Source organism: Monodon monoceros, unplaced genomic scaffold (genome assembly GCF_005190385.1).
Source record: "Monodon monoceros isolate NGI ecotype Baffin Bay Population unplaced genomic scaffold, NGI_Narwhal_1 Super_Scaffold_3, whole genome shotgun sequence".
Lineage (NCBI taxonomy): Eukaryota > Metazoa > Chordata > Mammalia > Artiodactyla > Monodontidae > Monodon > Monodon monoceros.
The window spans coordinates 29,143,897-29,161,395 of record NW_021703780.1 but is presented as its reverse complement, the minus strand read 5'-3'; the positions used below and the strand labels follow the sequence as shown (position 1 = coordinate 29,161,395).

Sequence of the window (17,499 nt, the reverse complement as noted above, 5' to 3'; positions counted from 1 at the left end):
GTCTTCTCTGCCAGAATCTTGTCTACAACCCAAGCATGAAACTTGTGTGTGTATATTTTGGGAATTTTGTTTTAGAACGGCTAAGCTGGAGCTGGCATCAAACCTCATACTTTTTCAGTCTGGAAAAAAACCCAGCCACCTGACATTTGCTCTTTCACCGACCGCATCTCCCATTTTTACTTGGCCAAGAGGCACAAACCTGTTTGCAGAAGGGATTCTAACAGTCTCACCTGGAATGCTTACAGACCCCTGTTGCTTCCATTCAACTTGGCTCCAATTCGCCGTCATCTCACTGCAGCAGCTCAAAGACATAGGATTGTTGTCACACATCACCTTCATGTCTTCATTTGCCCAAATCTGGATGGATGTAACATCTATTTTTTTTCTGGACCCATATTCAAAAATATCTAATGTCAGTTTGCAAATATATTCACCTGTATCGAATACACAAAGGCATTTATTATTACTATTACACATGTCTATTTCCTTAGAAGAATGATAGCCTCATCTCACGTGTCATGATGGTACTTCATGAAACATGGCTTTCAAAAGCATCTGAGACTTGGTCTAAACAACCCTAAAGGAACATTCAGGAAGTGCAGAAGGTCAAGGCAGGTATTTCTGATGCCATAAGGTGAAAGATTAGAGAGCTGTTCTCAGGAAAGAGCAGAAATCTGAGTCCTCGCTAGTAAGAAAAGAAGTGTGGGGATGCTTCAGAGGTAGAAAGGGAAAATGGGAAAACCTTGGAGAATCAGGAGATCATGGATAATTTTGGCATCCTATTTAACTCTGTGGCAGGTCAGAGTCAACAAACATACGAGAGAACCCATGTGTCTGCAGCCCAGTTTCTCATTCAGAGAAAAAGAGATGCTCCTGTTGACATCTGGGTAACGATGGGGCTATTAAATTCTAGAATGTCAGGTACAAAACTTATGCTTCTGTGGTTGCTGGGGAGGGACAAGTGGGAGGGATTAAAACAGAGGACAAGAAAATGGGGGGGAGGAGAGCAGGCACCCATATGTTCACTACCTTGATTGTGATAGTTGTACGGGTGTACACACATGTCAAAACTTATTAAATTATACACTTCACATATGTACAGCTTATGTCAATTCTACCTCAACAAGGCTCTTCTAAATTTTTTTTAAATGTTAAAAAAAGGAGTTTACTTTTTGTCTTAGGTTCCAACTCATAAGCTTCAGTAAATGTGGAAAATTATATTTGTCTCCCAAGGCTAAATTTGCTTGGCTCATTCATCATGGGATTAATTTTCAGTTTTGAAAAGTTGAGCCTGGTGACTTCTTTTTGAAGAGGAAAAGGCTACCTACACACACCACCACGGTCTGATTCTTTCTTAGACCTTCATTCCTTTCCTCGCCCTGGTTACTGGATGGAAACCCACCCGCGTCATCCTGCGTGATGTTGTAAATGGTGAGGCGAGACACGGAGGTCATGTTGTTGAGCACGTAGGTGTAGATGGAGAATCTGCTGCTGTTCTGGATGTCGAAGCCTGTTTCCACGTGCTGCCAGGATACGTTGGAGGACAAAACTTCATTCTCACACATCAGAGTTACTGTATCCCCTTCAAGGATGATTTCTGGGGTGATGGAGAACTTCGTTTCATCTGGAAACCCAAACAAAAGATATTAGGGTCCCAAAGCAAATAAATGGAATTAATGCTACTCCCTGAATGCCACCACCACTGGGGTTCTCGAGAGGTCTCCATGGTGATGAATGAGGCAACGCGTCTTCCTCACTCCACCCCTGGGCAGCTGGGATCTGAGGCCCCAGAGTGACAGTCTGCCAGCTACTAGGGACATGGTTCCCAGTTTGGGATCTTTGCACACTTAACAGTCCTCAATGGTACTGATGGGTATCCCAAAGCTATTTTCAATATTTCAAATAATCTGTCACAGACATAGAGAACAGACTTGTGGTTGCCAAGGGGGTGGGGGGGAGGGGAGGGATGGACTGGGAGTTTGGGATTAGCAAATGCAAACTATTATATACAGGATGGATAAACATCAAGGTCTTACTGTATAGCACGGGGAACTATATTCAATATAGTTGTGATAAACCATAATGGAAAAGAATATGAAAAAGAATGTGTAATATATATGTATAACTGAACCACTTTGCTGTATAGGAGAAATTAACACAACATTGTAAATCAACTATACTTCAATACCATTTATAAAACAAAATAAAAATGCAAAAAAATTTTTAAATAGTCTGGTAGAAAATTGCACGTTTGCTTATGAAAAAGCCACCCCAGCTAACCTAAACATCAAGTTTCTTTGCTACTGATTTGAAAGATATCAACTGCTTCTTACTGATAACTGATACCTCATGCTGACTGAAAGCTCTGTCCTCTGTCTTTGATGTTAAGAGTGGGAAAATAATTAATTTTTTACAACAAAGTATGCTTGGGAAATAAGAATGTTTTTAAAGACCTAACACCCATGGGCCCATAAGAGTGGGAGCTTGTGAGATACACAGGTCTGTATTTGAATCCTGGTTCTGTACCAGGCATAGCTGTGTGGCCCTGGGGAACTTGCTTAGCATCTCTGAGCCTCAGCTCCCTTGTCTGGAAAACAGGAGCAGTGAGCACTACCACGGGAGGTGATTTGGAGGAATAGTAACTATTCTTATTGTTTTCACAGTAAAACTCTGGGGAACCCTGGTATTAAGCCATTTCACAGACAGAAATGAAAACATGGTATTTGCTGTTTTTGTGTGTGTTTTTATGGCTGTCCCTTGTTTACACAACATACAGATTTTTCCCTCTAAGCTGTGCTATGTCCTTCATGAGCTCCATGTGTTGAGAAAATCAGAGGAGCTGGGGAAGGAGGTCTGGCAACTCCTCTTTTGGAAGGTTCTTTATGCCCACGCCACACCCTGTCCGTACTGTAAACATGGGACTAAAATACCATCCAATTAATTTAGGGTGCTGTGATGTTCTGGTCAAAATATCAAGGTATCTAAATATTTCTTATCCCGTTTTATAGGCTCCTGGATAAAATAAGATTTCAGAAAATTGCATTCAACTATTAGGAAGCAAGGCCATCTGTGAATATTTCCTGTAGTGAACTGACCAGGAAGGCACAGAAACTTATGTTACTTACTATGTGGCCTTGAGCAAATGATTTAAATCAAAGCCTCCATTTCCCCACCTGTAAAATGGCGATAATAGTATCTACCTCACAGGATGTATGAAGATGAAAAATGTGTAAAACACTGGGTTTAACATAGAAAAGGTACAATAACCGTGCCCGCTTTTCATTAGCACCATTGCTAATTACAAGGATCCGGAAAACTGCCAGTTTTCCGTGGTTATGTGGAATTGATCATAAATATATTGGGAGTGATGAAAGAAAGGGGCGTTCTGGTTAAGGGACCCTGCTGATTGGTCAAACATCACTAGAGGATTAATATATGGCAAACTAAAAGGGACCATTCTGAAGACTGCCATGTGCCTTTCCTGAAATAGTTTCATGAAGATGGACTTAAAAATAATTTCCTGATACCACCTCATTCATTCAGCATTTTTCTTTCTTTTTCTCTTTCTCTCCCCTGCACCTCTCACTCTTGCCCCCAGATAAAATTATAATTTAAGAAAAACCCACCCAGGGACTTCCCTGGCGGTGCAGTGGTGAATACTCTGCGTTCCCAATGCAGGGGGCGTGGGTTCGATACCTGGTCGGGGAACTAAGATCCCACATGCTGCGCGGCCAAAAAAAAAAAAAAACCTACTCAGCTACTTGACTTTTTTGGATCCTTGTATTTTGGATAAACCCCACTAACCCTATGGAGAGCAGGCTGGTATTTAAGCTCCCGGGGGTGGAATTGCATGTGACATAGTTCATGGTCATTGGTCTAAGGCTGTGCATATCAAGGACAGGGATGAACGTAGATTCTCTTGCAAAAAGGGGCATCGAGTGTCACTCACAACAACTTCATGGCTCTTTGGAAGAATAAGCCACAGACACTAGAGCACTTTTGTGGTTTTGGACTGACTGTCAGCCACCGGTCAGGAAAACTGCTGGATACTTATTCCTGTAAATGGCTGAGTATATTCAGCAGAATTGAAATTTGGGGGAAAGAGTCATCATAACTGAAGCTCATGTATGCTAGAGCTTGCTATTCTCCTGTGCCCTCAGAACCATAAAGAAAAAAGTATTTTTCAGGCCAAAGCATCTGCCGGTTGGTGGGATGGCATTAGGGGTGAGGAAGGGGTTGGCGATGCTGGGATTACTTCCATGTGAGTCCGCACCTGGAGGCCACTTATTTCTCTGCCTTGGATTTCTCAGTTTTCATCTATGTGGTTGCTGCCTTATTCATTCTGAATTTTTATCTTGCTGTTTTTCTCTTTCTTATGTCGTAGCACTTTCTTACCGTTGTGTATATCCCTTTCAATATTTTATTTTAAAAAATGATCCAATGTCTAAAAATATTAGCAGCGAATGTAGAGAGAAAGAGTGTGGACCTGTTGTAAGGATGGTCTGACTCCTGAGAAGGGGCACTTTTCCTTCCAGCTGTGCCTCAGACAATCCCTTCAGTGCCCTCCCCATGGTGAACTGTGTTGTTCCAAAGAGGAGTCACCTTCACTCTGGAACCACGGACCTGAGTTAGACAGAACACCTACCGGCCAGTACTGGTCCATCAAATCTCTGCTCAGTTGGCTCCCCTTTCTATCCCCCAAGGAACAATCGATCCACCCACCTAATTACACAACAGAGCTCAACTCTATACCCCATTTGTAAAATGAGGGAGAACATCTACAATACCAGGACTCTCACCACTGCTACAGCTGATCCAAAGCAGTGTTTCTCAAACTTTCCATGCATCAGAATCACCTGGAGGGCTTGCCGGAACACAGACTGGCCCGGGTTGGTCTGGGGCGGCCCCAAGAATTTGCTTTTCTAACAAGTACCAAGATGCTGCTGATGCTGCTGGTCTGGGGGTCACACTTTGAGAACTACTGCTCTAAAGTAACAATGGTCCCCCTAGTCAATATCAATGCATTTCACGAATATCCCCCACTTCCACCACCACCACGTTAGTTCTACTTTTTTGGATGTTTTGGGTCTGTTAATTTGAAAAAAATCCATAAACCCAGATGGCTCTGTGGCCCCCTTGTAAAATCTCTCCCTCCTGGGATCCGCCCCCTACTTCCCCAGTCGCAGTGATATTAGCAGCGTAAGGAGGCTCTGAACAGGCCTAAGATGGGGAGAAGGTACCAAAACTCTATGCCAGGACCTGGAGAGTCTCTCTCCACGGAGGACACTGTAATGTGATTTCCCAGGCTTAAGCATCATGATAAACGCCGTTACCATATCTAAGGAGAATCTACATATTGGAAAAATGTAGCGATGTTCTACTTACTGCTGTAAGTAACCTGGAAGGAACCGCTGTCCATCTTGTAGGTCTGACTGAGGTTCTGTGTTACTTGCTCGTTTGCTTTGCGCATCAATTCAGGTGACGCTGCTGTTGTAGTGACTTCATACATCACAACCACACTTCCAGGCCTGGATGGAGACCACTCAGTTCAGCAAAGCAGTAAGTGATCTGGAAGAGTCTAGATCCTTATGGTTTATTTGCATAAGAAAACAAAATGGCAGGAAGAGCCTGGGGACTTTATCTTCAAGGGTCCACTGAAATCCAACCTGTTTCTAAGCTCTAGCTGAAAGCCTGAGGCAGGGCTCGAACACTCAAGTGTCTGCAGATGGGTAACATCAATGACTGGAAGAGCCAGATGGGGCGGAGTGAATTGAATCCTACAAATGGGTCAAAGGATATAAGCCACAAGGTAGAGACTGTTGTCACACAGTCTGCTGGCCCAGGTTACCAGCTATGCTGAATATCCAGTGAAGCCAAAATCCTCAACGTTTCTGTAAACATTCTTCATTTTTTAATTGGCAACTAACTTTTTGAAACACTGTGCAAACACACTTAGGGCTGCCCGGTGCCTAACTCCACAGGGATGCATTCACATGACAGTGTGCAACTCTGTGGCCATGGCTAGCTGGCTCACTTTTTTTAATAAAGGCATCATTGCATGTATGACTTTATTTCATTTTTGTATTTCTGACTTCCCTAGATGGCAAATGTATCCCACATCTTTGTTTGCAAAATTTTTGCGTGCAAAGAACGAACACAAGTCTTTTTCTTTCCTTCCTTCTAAGTAGGTACATCTCTAAGGAGTGAGCTACTATTCTCAGTATTTCCTTTCACTTTAAGCCCTGGAAATCTGACACTGTCTTCACCTTTACCAAACTGCCCCCACTGGGCATCCCAGATGGTGCCCTTCTAACGGGCTTTTGCTTTTTCACTAACGTTTTGGTATCTGCCATTGGATAAAAATGACCCAGTTATAGCATTCTTACCTGAACTCTGTCACTGTCACCAATTTGAAGCCTGGTAAAATACTGTAACCCTTCCAGAACTGGAAAATAAAGCAAGACAAGTGTCACGGATCAAGGTCCACTGAGAGACGGGTCAACAATTTGAAACAGAGTGAAGAGTGTCTATTTCTTATCACCCTGGGTAAAATGCTCTCCTGTATATTTTGTTAGTGCTAGCACTGGCAGATCTTTGAAGAAGTGATTCCTATCTACCTAGGTCATTCTGGGTTCTCCAGGAAGCAAACACCAGAGTAAATGTGCAAAAAGTAAATGTGCAAGAGTAATGTGCAAAAAATTTACTTAGGGAAATGCCTAGAGGAAAATAATAGGAAGGCAGTGGGGAAGACAGGGAGAGTCATCAGACCCGAGTGAAACTGTGCAGGAGAGGCTGGATGAAATCATCCTAGACTGAGCCTGGGAAGGTTCAGTACAGCCTTCAAAGGAGTCCCACGTTTGCTAGACAGACCCGCCCCGCTCATTCACTAGCAGCAGGCAGCCAGCCCTGCCATGCGGCAGCAGCCGGGCCCTCAATCAATTGCAATTCCTATAGTCGGAAATCTTCGAGGTGCCTTCTTGGGGCTGCCACACTGCCGGATCGGATCCCTCACTTAACATATCACAGCTTTGGCTGAGCCAATGTGGTTTTTACTGATGCTTTTACTTCATTTTGTTTCCCTGAATTCCAACCCCACAGGAAATTCAATTGGAATCAAGTCATATTTACAGGGCGGATGCCGTGTACGAAGTGCTGTGTTAGTAGCTGGATGGGTGGGATCCAAAGATTAATATGTAACTCTCCTTTTTTCCTCAAAAGTGTATAATTTAGTGTGTCATGTTTGTGCATGAGGAGGATTCTCATGCTGTGCAGAACTGTTACATGTCGGATATGCAAATCAGATATCCTACAGCTCTTCTGTATCCGAGTTTCATCATGGCACCCATGAACAATGGTAATATTTGACTGGGTAAACAGGAGGCTGCTCCTGGCTTGAGGCAGAGGATTGGCTGCCCAGAGGGTTAAGGGGAGTCATTACCTCAGCCCACCTGTAGCAATTTGTACCACACCAGTTGAGAAGCTCTATTCCAAATGAATTGACTCAGCAAAGCATTTAGGTTTAGATGAATTAATCCAATGTACAGCATTTAGAATGGTGTCTGGCCCACAGTTTACAATGAGAGAATATCCTCTTTTTTTGCATGAGTAAATTTACATATGTATACAGTCTTTTTCATATTCTTTTCCATTATGGTTTATCACAGGATATTGAATATAGTTCCCTGTGCTATACAGTAGGACCTTGTTGTTTATCCATTCTATATATAATAGTTTGCATCTGCTCATCCCAAACTCCCAATCCATCCTGCCCCTTCCCCCACTCCCCCTGGGCAACCACAAGTTTGTTCTCTATGTATATGAGTCTGTTTCTGTTATGTGGAATCTACAATATGACACAAATGAACCTATCTACATGAGTAAATTTAAATCTGCCTTAAGTGTGAATGCCTTGGGACCTGCAGTGTAGAGAGTGGTGTGGAATCCTCTGTGCCAGACTCGGGCTGGTCTGCACAAAAGATGTTAGGGGTTTCACCCATGTGATGAGCGAAGATGAATAGAAATGCACCATCTGGTGCTTCTAGACCAGGTTCTTGGACCTTTTAGTAGGTTTCTGTGAGTTGATGCTGCCAAATTTTATGTGAATCAATTCTATCCTGGGAGGAAGTTCCACCTATAGGTCAAGATGATGTCCAATCATCCCCTGAACACTCTCTGATTTGAGCGCTTCTTAATTCGTCGTCCCAGAGGTATAGAAATAATTTCAACATTCACATTCATAAATTCTGACAGATTCAAGCAAACGACCCACTGTAAATGCAATAGATTCAGTTCAGCTCAGAGTTTGTTGGTTAAGAGCCTCCTGGGACCAAAACTCACCGCTGTTTCCAAGTCAGTCTTGTAGGACCTATAGAGGGCAGAGGAAGAGTTCTTGAGTTCTTCTTGAAAGCCCACATTGAGTCTGACCGACATTCGCAGAGTAATATCTGCTGAAGAACACAGGGCAATATTTTTAAAATCCCATGTCAGCATTTGAGTACACACAGGACAGAGAAGCATCTGGCTGAGTTGATATCAAATAGCCACTCAACAAACAAACATTCAGTGAGCAGTTACTTACCTCCCTGGAGCTGGCAAAAAGGTCCCTTGGGAGGCAGTCCCTTAAGGAGACTGCAATGATGCCCTGAAGGGGGGCCATCATGCCCTTGACAAGTGAGATTGTGGAGGCACTTTTCCTGAGGCCACTTATAGCCTTTCTCACAGGAGCACCAGATTTCATTTCCAGTAGGTCTGCAGACTGACATCAACCAGAACAATGAGGAGAGAAAAGGTAGTTACCGCTTTTGTGTTTATAGACGTCAAGTATTTATACTTGTAGGAAACGCTAACTCCACTTCATATTGCCCTTCTGGGAAGTTCAGTAGCTCTGCATGAGATTCTCATGATTCCCGTACATGTCACCTTGCTGTTAGGCACGGCCATCTAAAAGATGACAGCTCTGACTATCCCAGGGGCTGCCTACAATGATAAAGGGCTAAACAGATTTCCGGACTAGAGGGTATGGCAGCCAGCCTCCAAGACAGCACCACCCATCCCTGCCTCTGGGTACTCACACCCTTTTATAACTCCCTCTCATGCTGTACTAGGGTTGGTCTGTGTGACCAAGAGAATATAGAAAGAAGTGGTGGTGCATCGCTTCTGAGATTAGGTTATAAAAGACACTGTGGCTTCCCTCTTGGTTATACTCTCTCACTCTCTCTCTCTCTGACCACTTGCTCTGGGGGAAGCCAGCTGCACTGCATGAGGACACGTCATAGAGAGGCCCACATGATTAGGAAGTGAGGTCTCTAGCCAATAGCTAGTGAGGAGCTGAGGGCTGCCAACAACCGCATGCGTGAGCCTGAAAGTGGGTTTTCCAGACTCGGCTGAGCCTTCAAGTAATTGCAACCCTGGCTGACGGCTTGACTAACCACCTCATGAGAGACCCCAGAGCCAGTGCTATCCAGCTAAGCTCTTCCTGGATTTTTGGCCCTCAGAAACTGTGTGACGTAATAAACATTTGTAGCCATGCTGTGCGGCTTGTGGGATCTTTGTTTCCCAACCTGGGATCAAATCCGGGGACCTCGGCAGTGAAAGCGCAGAGTCCTAACCACTGGATCGCCAGGGAATTCCGAGTTTGTTGTTTTAAGATGCTAAGTTTGGGAGTAATTCATTACGCAGCAATAGATAACAAATGTAGAGTATAAGGAAAAATTCTAAACTGGTGCCTTTTACATTTCAAGTCAAATGTGAACAGCCCAAACAGACTCCAATCCCATTAAAAACTGACACTGAAAAATGCTCTGAAAACAGAGGGCTTGGAATTTATGTCTAAAACTGGACTAAAGCCACGTCGCTGTGAGCTGTTTGTTCTGCGGGTGGGCATCTAGGCAAAGGCCCACAGAGTGACCACCCAAAGGAAAGCTGTCAAATAATTGTTCCTGAAATAGGAGGGACAACCAAGTCCCCTGGAATCCTTGGACACCGCTCCCGTCCTGTGCTCCAGCAGCAGGAGGGCGTGAAGGAGAAGCAGAAGGAATGGAGGAAGTCAAGGCTACTGGTGAGTGTGGTGGACATTGGCCGGGGATAATTCGAAGGGAACCAACAAGATCCCCTTTGTCAAAATCTCTCTCCCACTGACGTGAAAAGCATTTCTTTGGTTGTTTTATTTTTTTTTATAAAAAGTAACTATTTTTAATAAATATTTATAAAAAATATTTGGTTGTTTTATTTGTTTTTCATTTAGTTTTTTTTTTTTTTGCGGTACGTGGGCCTCTCACTGCTGTGGCCTCTCCCGTTGTGGAGCACAGGCTCCGGACGCGCAGGCTCAGCGACCATGGCTCACGGGCCCAGCCGCTCCGCGGCATGTGGGATCTTCCCGGCCTGGGGCACGAACCCGTGTCCCCTGCATCGGCAGGCTGACCCTCAACCACTGCGCCACCAGGGAAGCCCTCATTTACTTATTTTTGAGATGGATGTGGAGGTGATATTAGCAGAACTTTTGACTCCATGTAAGATACAAATGTGCCTTAAGAGGATGGCGGAAGCGACCACCCCTGGACCACCTACTGCATTTAGGGCTTGACACACATTGGCCATAAAAATCCTCGGTTTTGTGTACTGATTACAAATGCCTTTCAGATAAGTAATAAGAACCTACTGAATAGCACAGGGAACTCTATTCAATGCTTCGTAATGACCGATATGGAAAGAGAATCTGAAAAAAGAGTGGATATATGTGTATGTATAACGGACTCACTTTGCTGTACAGCGGAAACTAACATTGTAAATCAACTATACTCCAATTTAAAAATTTTGATTAAAAAACATGCCTTTCTTGAAAGGATCATAAGATAAGCTGTTGGAAGAGTCGGTGGGGGAGGCACAGGAAGAGGGGAACGGAGAAAATTTGGGGTGCTTAGATATGAGTATCATGGTCAGTAAGTCTAATCTTCCTTACCCAGCCATCCCATTACCTCCTCTCTGAGGTCAACTCTCCCCAGGCTACCCCCTCCACACCCCACATCCCCCTCTAACAGGAAGGGGCTCAAAGCAACATTTCTCCTGATTGGCCCAATCCTCCTATTTCAAGCAATGGGTCTTTTACTCACCTGTTGTCACCTCGATGCTCAAAATGCTGGTAGCTGGGTCAGTGTCATCCCCTTGAACTGGAAAACTGAGGCTTTTCAAGTAAGTTTTGCTAGGCTCCAGGAAGGAGGCATCTTCAAAACTGACCTCAACATTGACAGTGAACTCTTGGGCTGCAGGACTACTCACGGCAACTGGAACGAAAGCATATGAAGGCTGTGAGAACTCACTGTGGTGGGCAGACGGAGAACGTGATGGACCTTTCAGCGCTTAAAGCCAATGACGTTTTAATTAGGTGGTTGGGATGAACAGACGCACACTACTATACATAAGATAGATAACCAACAAGGACCTACTGCATAGCGCAGGGAACTCTACTCAGTGTTCTGTAATAACCTATAGGGGAAAAGAATCTGAAAAAGAATAGAGATATATGTACGTGTATAACTGAATCACTTTTCTGGACACCTGAAACTAACGCAGCATTGTAAATCAACTAGACTCCAATATAAAATAAAAAGCAGAAGTTTCTTGGGAATCCCCTGGGGTCCAGTGGTTAGGGCTCCACACTTCCACTGCAGGGGGCATGGGTTCGATGCCTGGTCGGGGAACTAAGATCCTGCATGCTGTGTGGTGCAGTTAAATAAATAAATAAATATAAAAATTAAAATTAAAAAAAAAAAAGCTAATGACGGGGACATGTGGATGCTGGACACATCACCCTTTAAGAATTTCTAATGAACTTTTTTAGAGAAAAAGACGTTTGTTTACTGATAACCACCAAGCCCTCCCTTCATGATTCTTCCTCTCTACGACTCTGCTATATTAGAGAAGAAAGGAAACAGATCTAGCTTGTATCAGCGCTATGGTCTCTGGCCATTTGAGAGCTTCACAGGCCAAGCTGAGGACTTGTCCATCCTCTCCATTCCCACACCCCCCTTGGTGTCCAAGGCCAAGGGTGACTGTGTGCAAAATGGACTCGAATGGGACACGAATAGAAAAAGGGAGACCCGGCAGGGAGGCTCGGCAACCATCTAGACAATAAAAGCCATGGTCCTGACTCACCAGCATGAGTCAGTATGTTTCTGACAGCATTCAGTGGTCATGCATGTATTTTGAGAGCTGAAGGATGCACTCGCGGCCTGAAGACCTCTGGGAAAAGTCATGTAGTTAATTCCCTTTGTTCTTAGCCTGTGTGCAAAGCTTGGGCTCTTTGTTCTTACTCTGTATCTCTGGTGTTCAGCACATGCTAGGTACTCAACATAAGCAAAATTGGCAAATTGGAAATTAAAATAAAAGAGATCTTCAGCAATTCATTGTTCTTCCAAATTGTCTCAAGACTGGTTGCCCGACTGGCATTCTAGATGAGTCTGTTTCCCAATCCAGGCAAGCCAGACAATAGATCTATTGGAATGTTCCTGCATAATTACCACTATTACGTCACGTCTGGGCTGTTGGTTGTAAGTTCTCAAGGGCAGGAACTGCTTCTTTTACTTCTCATGGCCGTACCCACTCCATCTGGCATGCAGCCCAGCACATAATAAGTTCATATCCAATCAATTCTTGATAAACCTGTGATTTCTGAGTTGAGTCACAGATTCACCTTTCAGTCATGGCCAGAATCTTTGGCTCATTCCTGGTTGAAATATATAACTGGAGAGAAGCCATGGGCTTGGTTAGTAGCTAATGACAAACCTTCAAAAAATAGGAGAATTTTTAATACTGATGCCTTGAGAAGACAAGTTGTGGCTTATTTTATCTTGTCAGTCAAATAAGGAAAAGATTAGTGAATACCTGCAAGACTTTTACTTTAAAATATAAGTAAAATCTGGAAGTACAATACATATATATACATATATATATGTATATATATAAAACCATAACATTAAAATTCTATGTCTGTTTTCTAAAATGACAAAGAATTTCCCCCATAATATCACAAGATTTGTTTTAAATATTCCAAGGATTATTTATGAGAAACACTAAAATGGAGTAAGTTTACTATGGGAAACTCCAACTGATAAATGTTTATTGTAGAAAATGGTAATATTTGTCCACTTACAGCTGTAAACTATGTTTGTCTAGGAGTTTGGTTTTACTTATCAACCTTGTTGAGAATTATTTCATTTTGGCATCCTTCAACGTGCTGTAATTAACTCAAACTGTAAAAAATGTCTGTGCACATTTTCTTAAAATTAGGAATGCATCTTGCGGTATGTTTCCTCCTTATAAAAATGTATTTACAAGTAGAACACAGTGACTTTTAAAACCCAGTGCGGAATCTCAGTTTGTAACGATATTATGGCATTGCTTGAAATTTCCTGTTTTCTTTCTGATTTGCAAACGGTTCTGTGATGCAAACAAGCTTCCTGGAAGGACTGCTAATCTTAATCTGAGTGACCCTAAACCTAGACCTAGTATGTGGCCTGCTGGGAACATTTGCAAGGAGGGCGGCTGCATGATATTTATAAGCTCTGTTTTAGAGCACATTCTTTTTCCTGAAAAGTAATGCGGCAATGTTTATACCCTCCGGAGGATTCAGAAGCTCCAGGATCCTCTTTGCTGTGGTCAGTCTACTCTCCTGCCAGGAATGAATGTAAACAGGATTTCCTGGACGGTAGCTGCTTTTGAGATGAGTGAGGTCAGTAACAATTCCATATCACCCACTCCATCACCTGCATTATTGCCTCCCAGGGTCTGATCCCAGCATGATTTCAATGCCTGCCTGAGGGTCGTTAGTATCACCCATCCCTGAGCCCACCTCTCTCTGCTCTTTACAGACGTAATTGGAGAATGAGCATGTGCCTGAAAAGCACATGGTGCTTCCCGGATGTCATCATTCCCCACTGAAGCCAAGGTAGTTCTTCCGCTGAGGTCCTACAAGGAGCTGAGCCAAAAGCTTAAAATACGACTAAGGGGACAGTTCCTGTGACTTTAGCGAGTTCTAGTCTATGGCATTTGTGCAAATATTAATTGAAGCACCAGCCCCTAAGACCCCTTTCCCCTCAGCCACCTTTTATGTTCTTGACAACTTCTAAGGGAGTTTCAGAATAACCCTCAGTCTGAGCATCAGTTCTCCGTAGAGACTGATAAGGATGGGAAACATTTAATAGAGAAAGAAATGTCTTCTTGAAAATGGTCAGTTCTTCAAAACAGGCTCAAAAACACCATAGTAACTCAGAAGGCTACAGGTTTGCCCTTGGCAATCATCTATCCCCGTGGTCCCCACTCCTGACTGACGATTATCCACACGCAGGGATTCTACACACACAGATACTGTGGAGCCTCAACCCAGATGAGACAAAGTAGACTCTTTATAAGTTAGTCCCAGAAATCTCTGCTTTTAGGCATGAGAAAAACAATTCCCCCAAAGAGTAAATGACTTGCCCCAGCTTCTGCTGCTTGCTGGTGGTGTCCACAGGACCAGAACTTGGATCTCTGGACTTCTAGAATGGGGTCCTTTCCATTACCTCACTCTGACAGTGTGACTGGTAGAATCATTTCTCCCTTAATGGTGCCATGTGTTCCTCAGGAAAAGAGAATAAAGGATGTTTTGGAGGTGGGGTGGGCGTGCAGTAATTAAAATCTTCAAAGATAGAGATAGCTTGGCTGGACCTACCAGTGACCACTGACTTGGCCCTGAACCCAAGGCATCCTGGTGTTATGGGCAAGCAGAACACAGAAACACCACTGGGCCTCCAGTCCCTGTAATGCCCAGAGAGAGCATCTGAGTTTAACGGAAGAAGCCCAGACGCTCAGAATTAGTATGACTTGTGTAGGGTGCGGTCAGGGGCCCAAGATTTGGGGTCCAAAGGCCACGCCCTGTCCACCTCACCTCCTCCAAACCTGAGGACTTCAGAGCTTCGGAAAGTGATCCTGGTGGGCTTGCCCCAGGCTACAAGGGACCCAGGAGGAACAGGAAGGTTCCTCCCACTCTGTGTAAGTGTGTATTTTAGAGGCCCTTCCACGCTTCTCTGCTGCCCCTGGACCACCTGATTCCAGACAGTTCAATGTGTTCTCTTTGCCTCGGGCTCCTTCGCCCTGGTGTTGTTTGTCTGAGTTCTTCTGACTCACCGATGCCCCAGTGGAAGGTAGCACATTCCAGGGGTCATCAGTGTCACAGACGCAGGCTTATCCCTGGCCTGGGAGGCACAAACCAACCAGGATTTCCCCTCTCCCTTCCCATTAATCAGTGCCTGCCACACAGCACTTATCTTATAGAGACATTTCTGGAAAGTTGGCCACAAACTGTGACAAGCAGTTCTGGGTCTTCACCACAGCTGTTTAAGCAAACAAGACTATTTTTGCCTGGCCACTCTACCGGTAATTACAGCTTCTAAGAAGTCGGGGCCTAAGTCAACGTATAAATGAATCTCTCCCCTGCAAGAGAGTGGGGCCTGCTGACATCACTCAGGAGAAATGAGGTTCATGTGGTTTTCTCTTGACCAAAGGGGCCCATGCTTCTTTATCACTGAAGATTTGAATTTGTTTCTCCCCCTTAGTCCTGTAGCAGGTAAATATTAAAAGCTACCTGCTCTGCTTTTCTCTTGACATGTTCTCGTAGGTACCAATTTGGCAGCGTCATCTGGATCTGCTGTACCTTTGTCAGGAGAGAGTCAAAGATCCCGTTCTCCCTTTAGGTTTTGAAAGGCTTGTTCACACTACGGCTATGGTCTGGGGGGCAGGCATGGATGGGGGAGAGGGAGGGCAGCACTGTGGCATAAAACGATGGTCTGTGAGGCCTGGAGAAAAGAATCAATTCTACTAGCTCATCATACACCCAAATCATCAAAGTCAGCCCCACGTAAAGTGATGCTAGAGCCCCTCACTCAACAAATCTGCTCCGAGAATCACAGCTGCGTAAACTTCCTCTAAATGTGGTCAGCGAGAACACAGTTTCCTTCTGCAATATATGCGTAAGAAAAAGCCGCAGACCATCAAGAATCTCCTCGTATTCCCTCTGCCTGGAGCTCCCTCCTCCCTCCCTTCTTCTGTCCCATTTCTGCTCCTTCTTTCATGCCTCAACCTCAATCAATTCTTTCCTGGTCACTCTCTGAGCCTATGTGGGCTCAGTGACCTGAGGACTCACAGAATCAAGGCATCGTGAAGTTGTGTGAGTATTTTGAAGATCATCTTGGGTAACCACTCATCAGATGCCATGATGCCCCCTATAAACACTCCTGCCAGGTGCTTATTCAGATTGGCTTAAATACCTTGCATGACATGAAACTCACCTCCGTATAAGACGGTCCAACCCACCTTTAGTTAGTTCTGTTAGAAACTTACATTTAGCCCAGACCTATCTCTCTGTAGCTCCTACCATTTTCTAGCCAGTAGCTTTGCCTTTTTCAGGCTCCCAATATGGGATGACTCTGCTTTTGATATTACAGAATTTGAATTTAACTTATGGTGCGTGCATATCCTATCCTTACAACCAGATTAAAAGTTGATAGCAGCAGTCAGCATGTTTTATGTTCTTTGTGCCCAATAGGTGCTTAATAAATGTATACTAATTAAATATTAAAAACACTTCTTTGCTTAAAAAAAAAAAATCATGGCATGGGATCTCATAGGCAAGATCCAGAAAGTCATGTTGAAAACTCTGACTCTTAACTATGAGCTAGGACTTGGAGCCTAGAGAGCTGGGGTAAATGCCCTCTCACCTGGGAGGCTACTGAACCCCTGTGAGCCACGCTTTGCTCATCTGTCAATTAGGAGCACTATTTTCTCTGCAGAATTTGTTGTTAAGGAATTGGGGTATGAAGACCCCTAGCAAATTGCCTGGCATATAATAGCCATTCTGAAACAGCGTGTGGAAATAATAATACTGATCATAATAAGTGTACGGATTATCATCTATGCAGCCATCTGCTGGTAGGTCAACTAAACCTAATTCTCTTCCAATCAGGTCTCACTTTTGAGATAGGTAAGCGTAAAAATAAACCCACCAGGCAGAGAGAACCAGCCTTCTCTTCTTACTTTGCCACCACTACTGCCTGCTCAGAGCACGAAATGCCACAAGTTATCATAAGAAAGATTAAAGCCAGGAAAATCCCCAAATGTTGTTTCTCAGCCTGGAGAATGCACAGCATTTCCTGAACACAGATCAAAAGGAGACAGCACAGCCGGCCGGGCTGCAGATCTGCAGAAAGGTCAGGATTTCCGAGCTGGCAGCTGGCAACCCAATCTGGTAGGAACCTTGCTCTCACTGGATCTGTGAAGATGTAAGTGCCTCCAGCTCGGGCTTAGGACACCCTGGGTCTCCCTTTCTCCTACCAGCCATTCCTTTTGAAACCAAAGAAGAACCAGTGGGGACTCTTCAGCCCAGGACCCAAGACACATTCCCAGTTAAGCTCAGAAATCTGACATGGGGAACTTCATAATTGATGCTGAGGACACATTTGCGTTACTTCC

The 17,499-nt window shown here is 44.1% G+C and overlaps 1 protein-coding gene across 6 annotated transcripts in view; it reads right to left on the bottom strand.

The window, feature by feature from the left end:
- The window catches only part of ADGRF5 (adhesion G protein-coupled receptor F5), a 110,540-nt gene that overhangs the window by 25,992 nt on the left and 67,049 nt on the right, over positions 1–17,499 (bottom strand). For 4 of the 6 annotated variants that reach the window (XM_029243372.1, XM_029243374.1, XM_029243371.1 and 1 more), the window contains exons 4-10: positions 11,109–11,279; positions 8,579–8,755; positions 8,338–8,447; positions 6,387–6,445; positions 5,386–5,528; positions 1,403–1,624; positions 231–434 (exon numbers count right to left, since the gene is read on the bottom strand). In XM_029243372.1, the coding sequence (XP_029099205.1) occupies positions 231–434; positions 1,403–1,624; positions 5,386–5,528; positions 6,387–6,445; positions 8,338–8,447; positions 8,579–8,755; positions 11,109–11,279 (1,086 nt within the window). The remainder of the gene's footprint in view (positions 1–230; positions 435–1,402; positions 1,625–5,385; positions 5,529–6,386; positions 6,446–8,337; positions 8,448–8,578; positions 8,756–11,108; positions 11,280–17,499) is intronic. The other 2 variants (XM_029243373.1, XM_029243376.1) reach the window with 1 other exon arrangement.